Source organism: Triturus cristatus, chromosome 9, assembly GCF_964204655.1.
Source record: "Triturus cristatus chromosome 9, aTriCri1.1, whole genome shotgun sequence".
NCBI classification, from domain to species: domain Eukaryota; kingdom Metazoa; phylum Chordata; class Amphibia; order Caudata; family Salamandridae; genus Triturus; species Triturus cristatus.
Window position 1 is genome coordinate 732,045,480 of NC_140592.1, and position 17,155 is coordinate 732,062,634.

General features: G+C 43.6%; 1 protein-coding gene across 2 annotated transcripts in view; it reads right to left on the minus strand.

Moving 5' to 3' along the window:
* Positions 1 to 17,155, minus strand: part of LOC146798637 (calmodulin-1-like) — a 66,590-nt gene that overhangs the window by 23,275 nt on the left and 26,160 nt on the right. For both annotated transcript variants that reach the window (XM_085625956.1, XM_085625955.1), the window contains 2 exons: positions 4,315 to 4,421; positions 3,667 to 3,802 (listed from right to left, as the gene is read on the minus strand). In XM_085625956.1, coding sequence (XP_085482082.1) covers positions 3,667 to 3,802; positions 4,315 to 4,421 — 243 coding nt within the window. The remainder of the gene's footprint in view (positions 1 to 3,666; positions 3,803 to 4,314; positions 4,422 to 17,155) is intronic.

Here is a 17,155-nt window from a genome sequence, read left to right on the forward strand (position 1 = left end):
TACAGGAAGCCAAAGTTCGAGGAGAAAGCATCCCGGAGCGAATGCCGCTTTGGAAACTCCTGCGTGCAAAACTGCTGACATTGCACGTTCTCAGGATGGGGTGAACCGTTCTAACCAAAGCTATGCCCACTCTAGAAAAAGACCATGCACCACCTCCGGGTGGAGACATCATTGGTGATTTGCTAGGCATCAACGGCTAAGTTCATGTGCCCTTTCAGGAAGCCTGCCAGGTGTTGAACCACCATGGAAATGCCCTGACGTTCCAGCTATGTCCAGATGCGCAGGTGTGAGAAAGTGGCTCTGTATATACTGTCCCCAATGTTATCCTATGGGAGGCAGGGGGGCCTTGGTTGGTGGCTGCTGCCTGGCAGGCCACTCGGCTGTGGGAGCTGGGCTCCTGGTCACTTGCTCAGGGCAAATGGGGAAGTAGATGGTGCAAAGGTTACATGGCCAGGGCCACTCGGGCGCAGGGTGCTTTTGAGCCTTCGGGTGCTCAATTGATTTCAATGGGAAAGCTCCGGTTTAGAAAAAAAACTGCAAGCTCGGGACGAAGATTGCTCAGGTGCCACCACCACTTCAAGAGGTAAGATGGGTAGTTGGAGGATAGGTAGATACCCAGGAGTTGGGCAACCCGATTTCCTTAAAAGAAACTTTATTTTTTCAAATGTTGTTTAAGATGATGCAGTGGTCCCATGGACCACTGCCTTCCCTTAAACTTTTTTTTAACATTCACAAATGGAAACAGGCCCCATTTGAGAATTAATTACCACTACACTTCAGAAGGGAAATTATTAATGTTTTGCAACGGGAATTCGGTCGCAAAACATTAATACATAACATTCGGTATTTGGATGGGGCGCCCTTCCCAAATAACGAATCGGTATTTGATCACAAACCAAAATGGAGATTCGGTAATATGCTACCAAACTGCAGTCTGAGACATACCAATAATGGTTTGTTACAGATGCAAACCGGGCAATTCTGTGAATCAGCCGGTTTGCGACTCGAAAAAACACTTGATACATTTGGCCCCTAGTGTAGCGATTGAAAGAAAAATAAAGAGTGGCATCAAAAAAATGACAAATACACTGCACAAAATAGATCAATTTTCACCATACATTCTGCCAAAATCTGTAAATTGGAGGAGCCCGACAGTTGGTGGTGGTTGAGAAGGTGGGGCTTGAACAAAATCTTTCAGCTGCAAAATCCTTGCACAGCATTCTTTTGAAGAATCTTCATATGGTCCTGCAACAAGACGGGGGATGGAGAGTCTGGCAGTTCTTCGAGATCCACCATCTTTCAATGAAACCATAGCTGTATGTTAGTACACTTGAACGGGCAGGCAAGTCTTCCATTCTTGGGACTTCATTTTGTAGACTCAGCCAACCGTACCAGAAGCATTATGTGAGTGCTACCCATCCGTAAGGACCTAGCATGTCCACATCATGTACGGGTTTTGCCTGCAGCCCTCACTGCAACTTCATAGAGCATTTACTTCAACCATTTGCGCGCCAGTCAGTCTATCTGCTACCGTTTTAAGTTTCTTCTTGCATTCCTGCTGCCCAAGTCACTTTGACTTAGTCTACATTCCAGTGTTTCTGCGTGTGGTAGCTTCATGCCATCAGGCCAAGTTTCTATTAACTGCAATGAGTTTGGCACAGTGAGTATTCCCTACTTCAGTGGGAGCCAGATAGGCGTATTGCACTCCTACACTGCCTTCACCTCGTTGTCCTTAATTTCCTGGTTACTCAGACACTTTCTTACACCCCCCCCCCCCCCCCCCCCAAAGGAACAACATTGTTGACTTCCAAAATTACTTAATCTTACACAGGTGTGAGAAAATGGGGTTCTGTTGCACTTTTTGCCTGGCTTTTGCTGCAACTTTGACTGCAGAGTACTGGGTCCCTGCTGTCCAGGTTCCCAGTACCAGTGATCTTTCCCTAGAACTGATCCACAACTGGCCCTTCAGGGCACCTGTAAGTCCCTAGTAAAAGGTACATGGGCACCTAGGGTACTTCGACTGAAGAGGGTCCCCTAGGAATCCCTCACCTAGGACATGCAGACTGCATTGCTGCATGCCTGGTGGCCAGGTGCAGACAAAACAAAGTCAACATGGCACACTGCCTGTGTGCCATGCCAACTAGCACTGCCCAAGATATAGGTAAGTCACCCCTCTAACAGACCTTACCAGCCCCAAGGCAAGGTGAACTATATCAGGTGTGGGCATATCTGCATGAGCAGATAGGCCCCTGCAGTATTAGGATCTATTCCTTCATATTGTAAGTGCCAGGGAAGCCATAGAGAGTATATGGGCTGGGAACTTGACCACTCGAGTTCCCCAGCACCATGATGGCTTCACCGAAACCAGGAGTGTTTGGTACAAAACAACAACGTTTAATAAATCGGATGCCAGTGTGAGATTTATTAAACTATGTACTCAGAGGGCACCTCAGAAGTGCACCCTGAAAAACCTACCAACCCTAGTGTGGGCACTGACTGGCTTTTGGCAGCCTTCACACACAGGCATGTTTCTGGACCCCTGGATGGAGAGCCTGGGACCAGAAAGAACTCACATCCTGGGCGAGGGTGTTACACCTCATCCCCCAGGATGGGCACGATGTTCAAGAGGGATGCTTCAAAGGACTGCAGCCTTTGCAATGTGAACCCTAGCTTCTGCTGCTAGCAGCAGATGGCGGTCCCCGGTTTACACCCCCACTTTGGGTGGGAACACTTAGAAGAACAGGTGGTGTGCCCACCTCTGCCAACTCTACCCGTAGGGCGAAGAGGCGAGGTGAACCACATTTTTCAGGCCCCGCCATCTTGAGGATATGGAGAATCCACCAATCAGGGCTAGGTCTATGCCCCCTTCCACAGGAGGGTGGCATAATAGCGGGTGCAGTCACCCCAGGTAAAGTGCCCATTGGCCCTACCTGCTACTCACCTAAATGTACTATTTAGGGGTCTTCCCCCAGACCTAGAAACTAAGTCTGTAATGACCTAGAAAGAAAGTAGACATCCCTGCAGAGAAGACTGAAGACGATGACTGCCTTGGCCCCAGCCCTACGGGCTTGTCTCCAGCTTTGACGATCCTGCAACCTGTCCTGCAGCCAGCAACCTCTGAAAATCCTGGGAGGACTGCTGCCTTCGAAAAAAAGACTCCAATCTCCTGTGGACAGCAGATCTGTCCATAAGAAATAAGCTGCAAGGACTCTGGATCCAGCTGGAACCGAAACTCCTGCACACTCTGCACTGACGCCATCATCCCGAGTCTGAGTGACTAGCACATCTGATGAGAATGGAGACTATTCCAACCATGCACCGAATCTAACATACATGCAGAAATGTTCTTCAAAGCATCCATGGAAACTGCACTTTATGTTCATTAGTGAAAAGAAATGTGATTAAGTCAGGAAAGGGGTAAGAGTGGGAAGGTTTGTAGGTAGCCAACATGTTGCAAGATGACCAGCAGTGCACCCTTCTATTTGTAAGGCAATTATTTCCGTAACAAAATGTATATCACTCACCTCCCCAGACAGAATGCCACAGACTTGACATTTCTCCCATTCCAACAAACCAAAGTCGATACTCCACTTCCAAAGGAAGAGCAGCAATCTTTACAGTTTACCCGTACACCTCTCTTCCTCCCATACATGCTAGGGAACTTACCTTCATAGTTGACCTGTCCATCTCCATCAATATCAGCTTCTCGTATCATCTCATCCACCTCCTCGTCTGTTAGCTTCTCTCCCAGGTTGGTCATCACGTGGCGGAGTTCAGCAGCGCTGATGTACCCATTGCCATCCTAAGGAAGAACAGACATTTGAGAGTTGATCTAGGCATCCTCTTTCTATATACACAGAAAGAAAGCTTTGCTCTCAGAGAGCCTAAAATCAATCAGGACTATCCGTATATGGTGCAAGAATGTTTATGTATTTCGGTTTTCCAAGTTGGTAAATACAAAGGTTTTGATAGAAGGGCACTATTTACCTTCAAAGAGAAGGGGATCTTTATTCTGTAACTTTAGCTGAGGATTCTTTTTACACTACATCACAGAGGGCAAATCAAAGCTGAAAAGAGGCCTGTATGGCTATTGTTTCCCAACATCAGCCCTTACAATCAAAGTGCATGAAGACCACCACTATAACCGCCACATGCAGCAGAGGCTAAAGACCCACACGTACAGACACTGCCAATCAATCCCACCAATCTTCAAAGAGTTATTACCCAAGACAACTCATGAAGATTTATTTTTCAAGAAAACGCCAGGCGCTGATTTCTATCTGAGCAGTCAAAACTCCATATACCGGTCCATACCTTGTCGAACACTCTAAACGCTTCTCGAATCTCTTCCTCGCTGTCTGTGTCCTTCATTTTCCTTGCCATCATAGTTAAGAACTCTGGGAAGTCAATAGTGCCATTTCCTAGGAAGAAAAGAAGTACACAAAACAGGTCAACAAAAGGGTACAGACAGATATACTAAAAGCAGACCAAATTGCAGGACCCTTAACTGGATCCAGCAGGAGCAGTTGAATCCAAGAATACTTCAGCAACAGCGCACAAGTTCATGGAGTGAACAACTCAAAAGCCTTTGGCAACAACATGCAATCAAGTGCTTGTACTGGTGTAGATTAATGCCAGCATCTACACAATTCTTATAGTTCAGTTAATGCTCAACCTGAGCATGTGAACTGTGGAGTCTAATACCAATATGTAATTTAAGGGTCGCACTAAACTTAGCTGTCACACATTATTGTGGTTAACACTTCACATGATCAAGAGTATTCCTCAAACATCTATGGCATCTGTGATCCCAAATCATTCATCACATCTGTAACATCTATGCTAGGGTATTTCGCAAGAGTTCTCGCTTCTTCAGGTCAACAATTTTTTGGTGATAAACCAAATTCTAGGAATTTAATCGGAAATTGAAAAACGAAATACCAGATCTGAATCTCATAGTTCTAGTTTACAATATTAGTCTAAATCCATGAGATTTACTCCTTTGGTAATGAACATGTTGCCTAACAAAATCTTGGTCTTTAAATTCTCTAGAAATTCCAGAGATAGATTAGACAGACTAGATAGATTAGACAGACTAGAGAGATTAGACAGACAGACTAGAGAGATTAGACAGACAGACTAGATAGATTAGACAGACAGACAAGATAGATTAGACAGACAGACAAGATAGATTAGACAGACAAGATAGATTAGACAGACAGACAAGATAGATTAGACAGACAGATAAGATAGATTAGACAGACAGACAAGATAGATTAGACAGACAGACAAGATATATTAGACAGACAGACCTCCACCTCTATGTGGAGAGGTGTGGCTCACTGGTTAGAGGCGGCAGACCCGTAAGCAGAGAATCGGCCAAGGACCAGGGTTCAATTCCCGACGCGGCAGGGTCGTGGACCAGGGTCAAAACGGACTCGATAATTCTCGCCTCGGTACCTACTCTAACCAGGAACACACTCGGCAACTCTGGGCATTAAGCTTGCCTCATCTCTACAACGGCCCCCCACAGACGCCGGGGATGCCTGGTTTCACCTTGGAGATACCCAGAAAAGGGACCATCTCACAGGGATAGCCAGGACGGGTTCCCCAGCGGTCTACAGCTCCGGGACGCCCCGTTGCTGGGGCAGCTGTGCGCTTTACAAGTCTACAACATAACATAACAAGATAGATTAGACAGACAGACCAGATAGATTAGACAGACCAGATAGATTAGACAGACAGAATGGATTAGACAGACAGACAGACAGAATGGATTAGACAGACAGACTAGATGGATTAGACAGACAGACAGAATGGATTAGACAGACAGAATGGATTAGACAGACTAGATAGACAGACTAGATAGACAGACAGACTAGATAGACAGACAGACTAGATGGATTAGTCTGTCTGTCTAATCCATCTAGTCTGTCTAATCCATCTAGTCTGTCTGTCTAATCCATCTAGTCTGTCTGTCTAATCCATCTAGTCTGTCTAATCCATTCTGTCTGTCTAATCCATCTAGTCTGTCTGTCTAATCCATCTAGTCTGTCTGTCTAATCCATCTAGTCTGTCTGTCTAATCCATCTAGTCTGTCTGTCTAATCCATCTAGTCTGTCTGTCTAATCCATTCTGTCGGTCTGATCCTGTCTGTCTGTCTAATCCATTCAGTCTGTCTGTCTAATCCATCTAGTCTGTCTAATCCATCTAGTCTGTCTAATCCATCTAGTCTGTCTGTCTAATCCATCTAGTCCGTCTGTCTAATCCATCTAGTCTGTCTGTCTGTCTAATCCATCTAGTCTGTCTGTCTAATCCATCTAGTCTGTCTGTCTAATCCATCTAGTCTGTCTGTCTAATCCATCTAGTCTGTCTGTCTAATCCATCTAGTCTGTCTGTCTAATCCATCTAGTCTGTCTGTCTAATCCATCTAGTCTGTCTAATCCATCTAGTCTGTCTAATCCATCTAGTCTGTCTGTCTAATCCATCTAGTCCGTCTGTCTAATCCATCTAGTCTGTCTGTCTAATCCATCTAGTCTGTCTGTCTGATCCATTCTGTCTGTCTAATCCATCTAGTCTGTGTCTAATCCATCTAGTCTGTGTCTAATCCATCTAGTCTCTGTCTAATCCATCTAGTCTCTGTCTAATCCATCTAGTCTGTCTGTCTAATCCATCTAGTCTGTCTGTCTGTCTAATCCATCTAGTCTGTCTGTCTAATCCATCTAGTCCGTCTGTCTAATCCATCTAGTCTGTCTGTCTGTCTAATCCATCTAGTCTGTCTGTCTGTCTAATCCATCTAGTCTGTCTGTCTAATCCATCTAGTCTGTCTGTCTAATCCATCTAGTCTGTCTGTCTAATCCATCTAGTCTGTCTGTCTAATCCATCTAGTCTGTCTGTCTAATCCATCTAGTCTGTCTGTCTGTCTAATCCATCTAGTCTGTCTGTCTAATCCATCTAGTCCGTCTGTCTAATCCATCTAGTCTGTCTGTCTAATCCATCTAGTCTGTCTGTCTGTCTAATCCATCTAGTCTGTCTGTCTAATCCATCTAGTCTGTCTGTCTAATCCATCTAGTCTGTCTGTCTAATCCATCTAGTCTGTCTAATCCATCTAGTCTGTCTAATCCATCTAGTCTGTCTAATCCATCTAGTCTGTCTAATCCATCTAGTCTGTCTGTCTAATCCATCTAGTCCGTCTGTCTAATCCATCTAGTCTGTCTGTCTAATCCATCTAGTCTGTCTGTCTAATCCATCTAGTCTGTCTGTCTGATCCATTCTGTCTGTCTAATCCATCTAGTCTGTGTCTAATCCATCTAGTCTGTGTCTAATCCATCTAGTCTCTGTCTAATCCATCTAGTCTGTCTGTCTAATCCATCTAGTCTGTCTGTCTGTCTAATCCATCTAGTCTGTCTGTCTGTCTAATCCATCTAGTCTGTCTGTCTAATCCATCTAGTCTGTCTGTCTAATCCATCTAGTCTGTCTGTCTAATCCATCTAGTCTGTCTGTCTAATCCATCTAGTCTGTCTGTCTAATCCATCTAGTCTGTCTGTCTGATCCATTCTGTCTGTCTAATCCATCTAGTCTGTGTCTAATCCATCTAGTCTGTGTCTAATCCATCTAGTCTCTGTCTAATCCATCTAGTCTGTCTGTCTAATCCATCTAGTCTGTCTGTCTGTCTAATCCATCTAGTCTGTCTGTCTGTCTAATCCATCTAGTCTGTCTGTCTAATCCATTCTGTCTGTCTAATCCATTCTGTCTGTCTAATCCATTCTGTCTGTCTAATCCATTCTGTCTGTCTAATCCATTCTGTCTGTCTAATCCATTCTGTCTGTCTAATCCATTCTGTCTGTCTAATCCATTCTGTCTGTCTAATCCATCTAGTCTGTCTGTCTAATCCATCTAGTCTGTCTGTCTAATCCATCTAGTCTGTCTGTCTAATCCATCTAGTCTGTCTGTCTGTCTAATCCATCTAGTCTGTCTGTCTGTCTAATCCATCTAGTCTGTCCAGACAGACAGACTAGATAGATTAGACAGACAGACTAGATGGATTAGACAGACAGACTAGATGGATTAGACAGACAGACTAGATGGATTAGACAGACAGACTAGATGGATTAGACAGACTAGATGGATTAGACAGACAGACTAGATGGATTAGACAGACAGACAGACTAGATGGATTAGACAGACAGACAGACTAGATGGATTAGACAGACTAGATGGATTAGACAGACTAGATGGATTAGACAGACTAGATGGATTAGACAGACTAGATGGATTAGACAGACTAGATGGATTAGACAGACTAGATGGATTAGACAGACAGACTAGATGGATTAGACAGACAGACTAGATGGATTAGACAGACAGACAGACTAGATAGATTAGACAGACAGACAGACTAGATAGATTAGACAGACAGACAGACTAGATGGATTAGACAGACAGACAGACAGACTAGATGGATTAGACAGACAGACAGACTAGATGGATTAGACAGACAGACAGACTAGATGGATTAGACAGACAGACAGACTAGATAGATTAGACAGACAGACAGACTAGATGGATTAGACAGACTAGATGGATTAGACAGACTAGATGGATTAGACAGACTAGATGGATTAGACAGACTAGACTGGATTAGACAGACTAGACTGGATTAGACAGACTAGACTGGATTAGACAGACAGACTGGATTAGACAGACAGACTGGATTAGACAGACAGACTGGATTAGACAGACAGACTGGATTAGACAGACAGACTGGATTAGACAGACAGACTGGATTAGACAGACAGACTGGATTAGACAGACAGACTGGATTAGACAGACAGACTGGATTAGACAGACAGACTGGATTAGACAGACAGACTGGATTAGACAGACAGACTGGATTAGACAGACAGACTGGATTAGACAGACAGACTGGATTAGACAGACAGACTGGATTAGACAGACAGACTGGATTAGACAGACAGACTGGATTAGACAGACAGACTGGATTAGACAGACAGACTGGATTAGACAGACAGACTGGATTAGACAGACAGACTGGATTAGATAGACTAGATAGACAGACAGACTAGATGGATTAGTCTGTCTGTCTAATCCATCTAGTCTGTCTAATCCATCTAGTCGGTCTGTGTCTAATCCATCTAGTCTGTCTGTCTAATCCATCTAGTCTGTCTGTCTGTCTGTCTAATCCATCTAGTCTGTCTGTCTGTCTGTCTAATCCATCTAGTCTGTCTGTCTGTCTGTCTAATCCATCTAGTCTGTCTGTCTGTCTAATCCATCTAGTCTGTCTGTCTGTCTAATCCATCTAGTCTGTCTGTCTGTCTAATCCATCTAGTCTGTCTGTCTGTCTAATCCATCTAGTCTGTCTGTCTGTCTGTCTAATCCATCTAGTCTGTCTGTCTGTCTGTCTAATCCATCTAGTCTGTCTGTCTGTCTAATCCATCTAGTCTGTCTGTCTGTCTAATCCATCTAGTCTGTCTGTCTAATCCATCTAGTCTGTCTGTCTAATCCATCTAGTCTGTCTGTCTAATCCATCTAGTCGGTCTGTCTAATCCATCTAGTCTGTCTGTCTAATCCATCTAGTCTGTCTGTCTGTCTAATCCATCTAGTCTGTCTGTCTGTCTAATCCATCTAGTCTGTCTGTCTGTCTAATCCATCTAGTCTGTCTGTCTGTCTAATCCATCTAGTCTGTCTGTCTAATCCATCTAGTCTGTCTGTCTAATCCATCTAGTCTGTCTGTCTAATCCATCTAGTCTGTCTGTCTGTCTAATCCATCTAGTCTGTCTGTCTGTCTAATCCATCTAGTCTGTCTGTCTAATCCATCTAGTCTGTCTGTCTAATCCATTCTGTCTGTCTGTCTAATCCATTCTGTCTGTCTGTCTAATCCATTCTGTCTGTCTGTCTAATCCATTCTGTCTGTCTGTCTAATCCATTCTGTCTGTCTGTCTAATCCATTCTGTCTGTCTGTCTAATCCATTCTGTCTGTCTAATCCATTCTGTCTGTCTGTCTAATCCATTCTGTCTGTCTGTCTAATCCATTCTGTCTGTCTGTCTGTCTAATCCATTCTGTCTGTCTGTCTGTCTAATCCATTCTGTCTGTCTGTCTAATCCATTCTGTCTGTCTGTCTAATCCATTCTGTCTGTCTGTCTGTCTAATCCATTCTGTCTGTCTAGTCTGTCTGTCTATCTAGTCTGTCTGTCTATCTAGTCTGTCTGTCTGTCTGTCTATCTAGTCTGTCTGTCTGTCTGTCTATCTAGTCTGTCTGTCTGTCTATCTAGTCTGTCTGTCTGTCTGTCTATCTAGTCTGTCTGTCTGTCTATCTAGTCTGTCTGTCTGTCTATCTAGTCTGTCTGTCTGTCTGTATCTAGTCTGTCTGTCTGTCTGTCTGTCTATCTAGTCTGTCTGTCTGTCTATCTAGTCTGTCTGTCTGTATCTAGTCTGTCTGTCTGTATCTAGTCTGTCTGTATCTAGTCTGTCTGTATCTAGTCTGTCTGTATCTAGTCAGTCTGTCTGTCTATCTGTCTGTCTGTATCTAGTCAGTCTGTCTGTCTATCTGTCTGTCTGTATCTAGTCAGTCTGTCTGTCTATCTAGTCAGTCTGTCTGTCTGTCTATCTAGTCAGTCTGTCTGTCTATCTAGTCTGTCTGTCTGTCTGTCTATCTAGTCTGTCTGTCTGTCTGTATCTAGTCTGTCTGTCTGTCTGTCTGTCTATCTAGTCTGTCTGTCTGTATCTAGTCTGTCTGTCTGTATCTAGTCTGTCTGTATCTAGTCTGTCTGTATCTAGTCTGTCTGTATCTAGTCAGTCTGTCTGTCTATCTGTCTGTCTGTATCTAGTCAGTCTGTCTGTCTATCTGTCTGTCTGTATCTAGTCAGTCTGTCTGTCTATCTAGTCAGTCTGTCTGTCTGTCTATCTAGTCAGTCTGTCTGTCTATCTAGTCTGTCTGTCTGTCTGTCTATCTAGTCTGTCTGTCTGTCTGTATCTAGTCTGTCTGTCTGTCTGTCTGTCTATCTAGTCTGTCTGTCTGTATCTAGTCTGTCTGTATCTAGTCTGTCTGTATCTAGTCTGTCTGTATCTAGTCAGTCTGTATCTAGTCAGTCTGTATCTAGTCAGTCTGTCTGTCTGTCTGTCTGTATCTAGTCAGTCTGTCTGTCTATCTAGTCAGTCTGTCTGTCTGTCTATCTAGTCAGTCTGTCTGTCTATCTAGTCTGTCTGTCTGTCTGTCTATCTAGTCTGTCTGTCTGTCTGTATCTAGTCTGTCTGTCTGTCTGTCTGTCTATCTAGTCTGTCTGTCTGTATCTAGTCTGTCTGTCTGTATCTAGTCTGTCTGTATCTAGTCTGTCTGTATCTAGTCTGTCTGTATCTAGTCAGTCTGTCTGTCTATCTGTCTGTCTGTATCTAGTCAGTCTGTCTGTCTATCTGTCTGTCTGTATCTAGTCAGTCTGTCTGTCTATCTAGTCAGTCTGTCTGTCTGTCTATCTAGTCAGTCTGTCTGTCTATCTAGTCTGTCTGTCTGTCTGTCTATCTAGTCAGTCTGTCTGTCTATCTAGTCTGTCTGTCTGTCTGTATCTAGTCTGTCTGTCTGTCTGTCTATCTAGTCTGTCTGTCTGTATCTAGTCTGTCTGTCTGTATCTAGTCTGTCTGTATCTAGTCTGTCTGTATCTAGTCTGTCTGTATCTAGTCAGTCTGTCTGTATCTAGTCAGTCTGTCTGTATCTAGTCTGTCTGTCTAATCCATCTAGTCTGTCTGTCTAATCCATCTAGTCTGTCTGTCTAATCCATCTAGTCTGTCTGTCTAATCCATCTAGTCTGTCTGTCTAATCCATCTAGTCTGTCTGTCTAATCCATCTAGTCTGTCTGTCTAATCCATCTAGTCTGTCTAATCCATCTAGTCTGTCTAATCCATCTAGTCTGTCTAATCCATCTAGTCTGTCTAATCCATCTAGTCTGTCTAATCCATCTAGTCTGTCTAATCCATCTAGTCTGTCTAATCCATCTAGTCTGTCTAATCCATCTAGTCTGTCTAATCCATCTAGTCTGTCTAATCCATCTAGTCTGTCTAATCCATCTAGTCTGTCTAATCCATCTAGTCTGTCTAATCCATCTAGTCTGTCTAATCCATCTAGTCTGTCTAATCCATCTAGTCTGTCTGTCTGTCTAATCTATCTAGTCTGCCTGTCTGTCTAATCTATCTAGTCTGCCTGTCTGTCTAATCTATCTAGTCTGCCTGTCTGTCTAATCTATCTAGTCTGCCTGTCTGTCTAATCTATCTAGTCTGCCTGTCTGTCTAATCTATCTAGTCTGCCTGTCTGTCTAATCTATCTAGTCTGCCTGTCTGTCTAATCTATCTAGTCTGCCTGTCTGTCTAATCTATCTAGTCTGCCTGTCTGTCTAATCTATCTAGTCTGCCTGTCTGTCTGTCTGTCTAATCTATCTAGTCTGTCTGTCTAATCTATCTAGTCTGCCTGTCTGTCTAATCTATCTAGTCTGCCTGTCTGTCTAATCTATCTAGTCTGCCTGTCTGTCTAATCTATCTAGTCTGTCTAGACAGACAGACAGACTAGATAGATTAGACAGACAGACTAGATAGATTTGACAGACAGACTAGATAGATGGATTAGACAGACAGACTAGATAGATGGATTAGACAGACAGACTAGATAGATGGATTAGACAGACAGACTAGATAGATGGATTAGACAGACAGACTAGATGGATTAGACAGACAGACTAGATGGATTAGACAGACAGACAGACTAGATGGATTAGACAGACAGACTAGATAGATGGATTAGACAGACAGACTAGATAGATGGATTAGACAGACAGACTAGATAGATGGATTAGACAGACAGACTAGATAGATGGATTAGACAGACAGACAGACTAGATGGATTAGACAGACAGACAGACTAGATGGATTAGACAGACAGACAGACTAGATGGATTAGACAGACAGACAGACTAGATGGATTAGACAGACAGACAGACTAGATGGATTAGACAGACAGACAGACTAGATGGATTAGACAGACAGACAGACTAGATGGATTAGACAGACAGACAGACTAGATGGATTAGACAGACAGACTAGATGGGTTAGACAGACAGACTAGATGGATTAGACAGACAGACTAGATGGATTAGACAGACAGACTAGATGGATTAGACAGACAGACTGGATTAGACAGACAGACTGGATTAGACAGACAGACTGGATTAGACAGACAGACTGGATTAGACAGACAGACTGGATTAGACAGACAGACTGGATTAGACAGACAGACTGGATTAGACAGACAGACTGGATTAGACAGACAGACTGGATTAGATAGACAGACTGGATTAGATAGACAGACAGACTAGATAGACTAGATAGACAGACAGACTAGATGGATTAGTCTGTCTGTCTAATCCATCTAGTCTGTCTGTCTAATCCATCTAGTCTGTCTGTCTAATCCATCTAGTCTGTCTGTCTAATCCATCTAGTCTGTCTGTCTAATCCATCTAGTCTGTCTGTCTAATCCATCTAGTCTGTCTGTCTAACCCATCTAGTCTGTCTGTCTGTCTAACCCATCTAGTCTGTCTGTCTAATCCATTCCGTCTGTCTAATCCATTCCGTCTGTCTAATCCATTCCGTCTGTCTAATCCATTCCGTCTGTCTAATCCATTCCGTCTGTCTAATCCATTCCGTCTGTCTAATCCATTCCGTCTGTCTAATCCATTCCGTCTGTCTAATCCATTCCGTCCGTCTAATCCAGTCCGTCCGTCTAATCCAGTCTGTCCGTCTAATCCAGTCTGTCCGTCTAATCCAGTCTGTCCGTCTAATCCAGTCTGTCCGTCTAATCCAGTCTGTCCGTCTAATCCAGTCTGTCTGTCTAATCCAGTCTGTCTGTCTAATCCAGTCTGTCTGTCTAATCCAGTCTGTCTGTCTAATCCAGTCTGTCTGTCTAATCCAGTCTGTCTGTCTAATCCAGTCTGTCTGTCTGTCTAATCCAGTCTGTCTGTCTGTCTAATCCAGTCTGTCTGTCTAATCCAGTCTGTCTGTCTGTCTAATCCATTCCGTCCGTCTGTCTAATCCATTCATTCCGTCCGTCTGTCTAATCCATTCTGTCGGTCTGTCTAATCCATTCTGTCGGTCTGTCTAATCCATTCTGTCGGTCTGTCTAATCCATTCTGTCGGTCTGTCTAATCCATTCTGTCGGTCTGTCTAATCCATTCTGTCGGTCTGTCTAATCCATTCTGTCGGTCTGTCTAATCCATTCTGTCGGTCTGTCTAATCCATTCTGTCGGTCTGTCTAATCCATTCTGTCGGTCTGTCTAATCCATTCTGTCGGTCTGTCTAATCCATTCTGTCGGTCTGTCTAATCCATTCTGTCTGTCTGTCTAATCCATTCTGTCTGTCTGTCTAACTGTCTAATCCATTCTGTCTGTCTAATCCATTCTGTCTGTCTAATCCATTCTGTCTGTCTAATCCATTCTGTCTGTCTAATCCATTCTGTCTGTCTGTCTAATCCATTCTGTCTGTCTGTCTAATCCATTCTGTCTGTCTGTCTAATCCATTCTGTCTGTCTGTCTAATCCATTCTGTCTGTCTGTCTAATCCATTCTGTCTGTCTGTCTAATCCATTCTGTCTGTCTGTCTAATCCATTCTGTCTGTCTGTCTAATCCATCTAGTCTGTCTGTCTAATCTATCTAGTCTGTCTGTCTAATCTATCTAGTCTGTCTGTCTAATCTATCTAGTCTGTCTGTCTAATCTATCTAGTCTGTCTGTCTAATCTATCTAGTCTGTCTGTCTGTCTAATCTATCTAGTCTGTCTAGACAGATAGACAAATAGACAGACAGACAGACAAGATGGATTAGACAGACAGACTAGATGGATCAGACAGACAGACATGTTTGGGCCTGGAAACAAGACAAAAGAATAAAATAAAGCAGATCACATGATGGTTAAACTTATGTTCAATTCTTCATTTCTAGAATAAATTGTTTTGTCAAATTTCTAACTCTGTAGAGACTCGATAGAGGTAGCAGGTAATCCCTTGAATTTGTCATCAATCTGCCATATATACACATACTCTTCCTCTTAAAATGGCCACCACCTAGTGATAATGGATTTATCGACTGTGAGAGCAATGCTTTAGTAAGAGAGGAAGGAGACGCAGAACCAGACTGTTGCAAGCACCAACGGAAAAGGGGTTAGAGGCCGAAACAGTAGCAAACATTCCCAAAGGTGATCATGAGAGAAGTCCTCTGGGACGTGGCCAGAATACTGAGTCAGACTAAGAAGCTGAAAGCGCTCAGCAGACCAGCAACTAACTGCCAAGAGTCACTCCCAGCATTGCATATAAGCTGCTGTGAAGGTTGTTGAGACTGCATACAGGGGTGGTGGCAATACAACACAGCTGTGGATTTGTAAGAAAGGACAAATGAACACAATTCCCGCTCCACACTTATCACATGCCCAAGGGTGGGGACGCTGTAGGGTCTGTAGCAGGACAGGTAGATACTTGGGTGAATACCACGTTCGCTCGCACGAAAACGGACCACGGAAACAAATTCAGCTATTTCAGTTTAGAACCATTATTCTGCTGCCCTGTGGAGGATGGGTGAGATTATTAGCAGGCAGGACACACTAAGATAGCAAAATGATATACGAGTGGGATCGCAGGTACTGGTTGACATTTGTACAATATTTGATGGGGATAATAATGGGAAATTGGGGGATAGCCATTTTGCCACTACTTCCATTTCTATTATGACATGTACAAATACACCAAAATGGCTTTGAATGTAAGGGAAATGAATAATGTGGCCAAACGCTATAAAATAGACTCCTTTCTGGAACAAAGATGGCACCATGTGGCTGTACTCCAAAACAACTGGACACACGAAGTTCTTACTTATGAGAAGATGGAAGGGTCAAGCTCTACCACATGAAATACTCCATCTATGCAAGGGAGGCAGTAATATGGGAGGGGATCACAGTGCCTTTCACGCCAGACTAGACCAATAGATCGGTAGGCTGATGTTCTTTTGCATGCGGAAGACTAGGTGGTGAGGATCTGCTGGTAAATATTGTATAAGCAGCCAACAAGGACCATACCACATTCCTACAGGACTATTTTACATCACATCCTACCCGCTCCAACATCCTCTACAGTGGCACAAACTACCACAGCGGTCACTGTCTGGATACAGAAAAGGGAGTCACATTGTTCATGGTGGACCTGCAATCCTACTGTGAGGAAATACTCGTTTTTATTCCCACTTATACGACTTGCAAGTCCGAGTCAACCAATTCTATTGCAGTAAAAATAACGAATACCTACACTAAACATTATCTGACAACAACCCCAAGACACTGCAGTTCTAAAGGGCTAGAGATAGGATGATCCTTCTATTCTGGAAAGATCCAGTCAACAGCTCTAGAAAAGGCAGCGTTCGAGGTTTAATTGGTAGTAAGACAAGCACTACTTTAGAGAGAATAAGTTGACAGCCTTGGATGCATTACACAGGTACCTCACAACTTTTTAGATCTTAATATAGGAGGACGGAATGCCCAGAGGGCATTTTCTGGCACACAGAAGGTTAATCAGGACTATAAATTCCATCTAGAGGGATGACACCTTAGCAAAGTCACAGAGCAGCGATATCAGGAGTCTGTTTCTGACTATGAGAAACAGTAAAGGAGAGGCACCCATAGAATTGGAGTCAAGTTACAATTCAGGAGAGGACACTCCAGAGTAAAGGTGATTAAGACTGGAGCCATGTCTGCTGGACCTTATGCCTTGCATGGGAAAAAGAAGCATGTAATTAAGCTTTCTAGACCATGCTTGAAGACTGGCCAAGGTCCCAGTAACTGCCAAATGGCTACGAGTTACATATTGGACAGAATTAGAGGGAACAGTTTTCAGTGTCAAACACAATAGGGATGAAGTGCAGCCAGCACAAGTGTAGCCTGGAAGATATCAAACAATCCTTCACTAACACATCTGGCTACGCAATACAGTACACTGCATGTGTGACAGCTCATCCTACGTTATAAAGAGAACAGAGGGCCATAGGCGATGGGCTGACTGAGGGAATTCTTAGGCTGCAAATGGCCCAGAGATTGGATAATGAAAAAATGCTTGGCATGGC